This window comes from Poromitra crassiceps, assembly GCF_964638095.1.
Source record: "Poromitra crassiceps genome assembly, chromosome: 30".
NCBI classification, from domain to species: domain Eukaryota; kingdom Metazoa; phylum Chordata; class Actinopteri; order Beryciformes; family Melamphaidae; genus Poromitra; species Poromitra crassiceps.
In genome coordinates this window covers 14,207,900-14,212,899 of record NC_139652.1, presented here as the reverse complement: position 1 = coordinate 14,212,899, position 5,000 = coordinate 14,207,900, and the positions used below count along the sequence as shown (strand labels likewise).

At 45.5% G+C, this 5,000-nt stretch overlaps 1 protein-coding gene across 1 annotated transcript in view; it reads right to left on the bottom strand.

The window, feature by feature from the left end:
- The window catches only part of kcnq1.2 (potassium voltage-gated channel, KQT-like subfamily, member 1.2), a gene marked incomplete at both ends in the record, with an annotated part of 126,166 nt that overhangs the window by 90,201 nt on the left and 30,965 nt on the right, over positions 1–5,000 (bottom strand). Inside the window, 3 exons of the mRNA XM_083663014.1 lie at positions 2,940–3,036; positions 3,360–3,438; positions 3,785–3,911. Of these exons, the coding sequence (XP_083519140.1) occupies positions 2,940–3,036; positions 3,360–3,438; positions 3,785–3,911 (303 nt within the window). The remainder of the gene's footprint in view (positions 1–2,939; positions 3,037–3,359; positions 3,439–3,784; positions 3,912–5,000) is intronic.

Below are 5,000 nucleotides of genomic sequence, written 5' to 3'. Positions count from 1 at the left end.
TAAAACTTTTAAATAGTTTTTAAGGGCCTTGATTTTCTTAATTGATTTATCAACTTTGGCTATGAGTGGAACTGGGGGGGGGGGATTAGCGTGATCCTCCCACACGCTACGTCCTCGTCGCTGTCAGTCATTGGGCCACGTTAGCTTAGCGCCTTTCAATTTGTGAGCGAGTGTAAATAAACTAGGCCAAACTGTGGAAGCACAGTGAGATTAGACAGTGTTCAGACAGAGTCAGACGCACACGTGCTGCTTCTGTGTGCTTAGTCCATTCACTTCCATCAGTTTATTGACACTGATGCTAAAGACAATATGTTCCACTAAACACATTCACTTCCATCACTTTATTGACACTGATGCTAAAGACAATATGTTCCACTAAACACATTCACTTCCATCACTTTATTGACACTGATGCTAAAGACAATATGTTCAGTTTATTGACACTGATGCTAAAGACAATATGTTCCACTAAACACATTCACTTCCATCAGTTTATTGACACTGATGCTAAAGACAATATGTTCAGTTTATTGACACTGATGCTAAAGACAATATGTTCCACTAAACACATTCACTTCCATCAGTTTATTGACACTGATGCTAAAGACAATGTTCCACTAAACAGAGCACATCATTTGATGAAGCGGTCATTTGACAAAGAGGGGGAGAGGGCAACAAATCACACGAGGCTCGTCTTGACTTGGTCCTATCTTTTCTTTTCTTGACCTTTTGCACACAATCCTCAGTGAGCGCGCGCGCGGTGCAGTTCCTCTTACGCATCGGACAGATATGAATGTGGAGTGAGAGTAGAACCGAAGAACACAGAGACCTTCTGGATTAAGAAGAGAACATTACATCCTCTGCCTGAGAAGATGCCAGAACAAGTGTACCAGCACACAGACAAAAAATAATAATAATAATCTTCACTGTCTCTCTCTTCTTCTCCTTATAAAGCTAGGTCTGGTGGTGTGTGTGTGTGTGTGTGTGTGTGTGTGTGTGTGTGTGTGTGTGTGTGTGTGTGTGTGTGTGTGTGTGTGTGTGTGTGTGTGTGTGTGTGTGTGTGTGTGTGTGTGTGTGTGTGTGTGTGTGTGTGTGCGTCTGCCTGTGTGCACTGGACTCTGTGGTAATAAGCAGTAAATGTAGCGTGGACAGCAGCAGCTAGTCTGCCCATAAAGGCCCAGTCAGAGATAATCACTCATCCTGTAGAACGGGCAGCTGACCTCAGGGAAGCCTTATTTGGAGAGGAAACACCCCACAACAGCACATGAGTTGTTTTGTTTATTAATCATGCGTTCCTTTATCGCAAAATAACTGGGATGTGGAGGCTAAATGACATCACATCCGTTTTGTTAGCATTCCATTTGCAGAAAACTTGAGCTGGGAAGATCACTGTTCATTGGTCAGATCCAGTCGCTAGCCAGGCTAGCCATTGTTAGCAATAACAATTGACAACATGGCATTTCGTGGCATTTTGCGCATACAAACACTGCAGCCTCATGTCCACACAGATAGAAGTTAGGCAGTGCTGTGTGTACAGCTGATTTAATGAGACACAAACAAAACAGAAGTGCTAAACAATATTACTACGATTACTACTACTGTGCGCAGCCATCTTGGATTTTTGAGGTTGGGGCTGCTGAGGCTCCTACGAGTTTGGAATGGGAAATATCAGCTCTGATGACGTCACCGCCCAGCCCATGACCTTTGAAGTCGTAAGATTACCAGTCCCCAGTTATAAAGGAATGCACAATTAATGTACTAGGTTGCGTATGAGCCTGGTATGCAAAGAGCTGGCTGGGGGGGGGAGGGCGTGGTCAGGGTGGGGGAAATCCTCCCGTTCTCCCCATTCAGCATAGTTAGCATTTAGCTGCTAGCCCGGCCCAGGCACACAGGATCTGTACCTGCTCTAGAATCCCCAATCCTGTAGTGTAGAGCAGCAGCACCGTCCTTTGGTGAGTCAGCCCATTGAGATATATGAGGGGTTTTCCCCCCCCACCATCTAGTGTCGCGCGCCAGCCGTAGTAACATTTTGTGGGCGCTCATATGCAAAAACTGTAAACATATGCAAAAACTGTAACCGTTTTTCATGCATTCATTTAGTTTGACAGTTATTGAGAGTTGATTTGAGTTCAGTTGTGGACCAGTCATTCATGCGCAAATGACATCACTGGTCCACAACGCTGTGTTTAGGTTCAGCAACCATCTGTGTGGATCAAATGCCGTTAGGTGTCGAGGAACCAGAGGTTATCAGGGGAGCTTGCATGTGAACTGGTCACATTAGATCTTGTTTCTTGGTGTATTTTGTTTGTTTATCTTGTTTTAAGTCCCATGTTTGTTAGTTTGTTTTTATCTCACCTTGACAAACTTTTTAGTTTTTTTGTTTTGCTCCTTTGTTCTGTTTGATCATTTTAATGACTTTTTTTAATCAAAATGTTTCCCTCCCCAATTGTACTTGGCCAATTCCCTGCTAGGGTGTCCCGGTCATTGCTCCATCTGCTCTGCTGATCTGGGGAGAGTTGTAGACTAGTCTAGCACGTTTCCTCTGATACATGTGCAGTCGCCAGCTGCTTCTTTTTATCTGACAGCGAGGAGTTTCACTGGCAGGACGTAGCATCAGGGAGGATAACGCTATTCCTCCCAGCTCCCCTTCCCCTGGAACAGGCTCGCCGACCGAGCGAGGAGGCACTAGTGCAGCGACCACGACACATACCCTTAACTCCACCCGCAGCCACGGCCAATTGTGCCTGTATGGACGCCCGACAAAGCCGGAGGTAACACGGGGGCTTGAACCTGCAACCCTCGTGTTAGTAGGCAGGGAATCTACTACCCACACATCCATGCAAATGCTGAAACAAGTTTAGCAGTGATGGAGTGGAGACACGGATGGACAGACAGACATTGTGGTTATTTATATAGGACAAGAGTGGAAATGATTCTACCTGTCGATGAATAAAGACTACAGATCCCAGGAGTCTCCATGTTCCTCCCTGCCGATCCACATGCAGCATGCGCAGGATCTGGAGGAAGCGGATGCCCCTGCAAACCACAGCGTCAGGTCAGAGTCAGACCACCATCAGAGTTACAATCTTCTGTTCTCTCTCCAGCCATCTTTATGTTTTGTTGTTTGTTTGCTATTTCCTCTTGTTTTTGTTTATTGTATGTCTTGATGAAATTGTTGTTAATATTGGTTTGATTTTTTAGGTCAGAGAACTCACATAAGCACATTAGGGTTTCTTGTCTCTATCTTTTTTATACACTTATTTCCTTTTGTTTGTTCTTGATTTTACTATGTGCACATAAATAACCTAAACTAAACTACGAGTAACAAATAAAAAATCAGAACAATATGGTTAGCGTACCTGATAGCAGATGTGGCAAACACTTGGCCATTGGATCCTACGCTCAGCACGATGACTGAGGCCATGACCACTATCAAATCTGTGAAAGAAAGAAAGAAAGAAAGAAAGGGCCATCAAATCAGGGTGGGGATTAATTCACTTTCTATTCAATTAATTCACATAGTAAATTCAATTTGCTATTACGTTGTTATTAATATAACATCCACTCTAAAAGATTTGATTCAAGATAACGCACATGAATGTTTTAAATATTATTATTATAATTTCTTTATTTATTATTAATTGTTTGTTTTTTTACATTTTTGGGGGATTCTGAAGAAAATACCCCCAATGAATTGCTTGAATAATCTTAGCTGTCGATCTAAAAGAACAGCTGCTGACATCAGTTGTGTGTTAGAGGGAAGAAAGGGAAACGCCAGGTGCACCTATGATGGATATGGGCTTCCTGATGAAGCGGAGGCGTCCTCTGAGGCCCACATATTTGCTGCGGCAGCCGGCCGACCAGAGGCGGACCACGTACTCTGTGCCAAAGAACAGCACCAGCACAATCTCCTGTAGACACACACACACACAGAGCAAGAGTCAGAGTCATCCACTGGTACAGAACGACAATACTGCAACATACAAACGAGAGCATGTGGAAATAGATCAGATATCCTCTCTAGGAGCACTGTGCATTAAGACTATTCTAAAAGCACTGAGGCCGTTATAATCAATCACCAAGATTTCGGATATGATATGAGTGGGTCTTGACAGGTGCGCTGACAGAGAGAGAGAGAGAGAAGAGAGAGAGAGAGAGAGAGAGAGAGAGAGAGAGAGAGAGACAGAGACAGAGAGAGACAGAGAGACAGAGAGAGAGAGAGAGAGACAGAGAGAGAGAGAGAGAGAGAGATTGAGGTGGTCTCGTAGCAGCAAGCCCACCCACAGGAGGAGAGATGGAGGTGTTGATAATGCAGCTGATGACAGCTCATATTCAGACAGGCTCAATGGCTCAGTGATTGAAAGCGTAAGATGTAATGCCACCACACTGCTGCCTACAGGAAGTGCAGGCTAAACCACACTGCTGCCTACAGGAAGTGCAGGCTAAACCACACTGCTGCCTACAGGAAGTGCAGGCTAAACCACACTGCTGCCTACAGGACGTGCAGGCTAAACCACACTGCTGCCTACAGGAAGTGCAGGCTAAACCACACTGCTGCCTACAGGAAGTGCAGGCTAAACCACACTGCTGCCTACAGGAAGTGCAGGCTAAACCACACTGCTGCCTACAGGAAGTGCAGGCTAAACCACACTGCTGCCTACAGGAAGTGCAGGCTAAACCACACTGCTACCTACAGGAAGTGCAGGCTAAACCACACTGCTGCCTACAGGAAGTGCAGGCTAAACCACACTGCTGCCTACAGGAAGTGCAGGCTAAACCACACTGCTGCCTACAGGAAGTGCAGGCTAAACCACACTGCTGCCTACAGGAAGTGCAGGCTAAACCACACTGCTGCCTACAGGAAGTGCAGGCTAAACCACACTGCTGCCTACAGGAAGTGCAGGCTAAACCACACTGCTGCCTACAGGAAGTGCAGGCTAAACCACACTGCTGCCTACAGGACGTGCAGGCTAAACCACACTGCTGCCTACAGGAAGTGC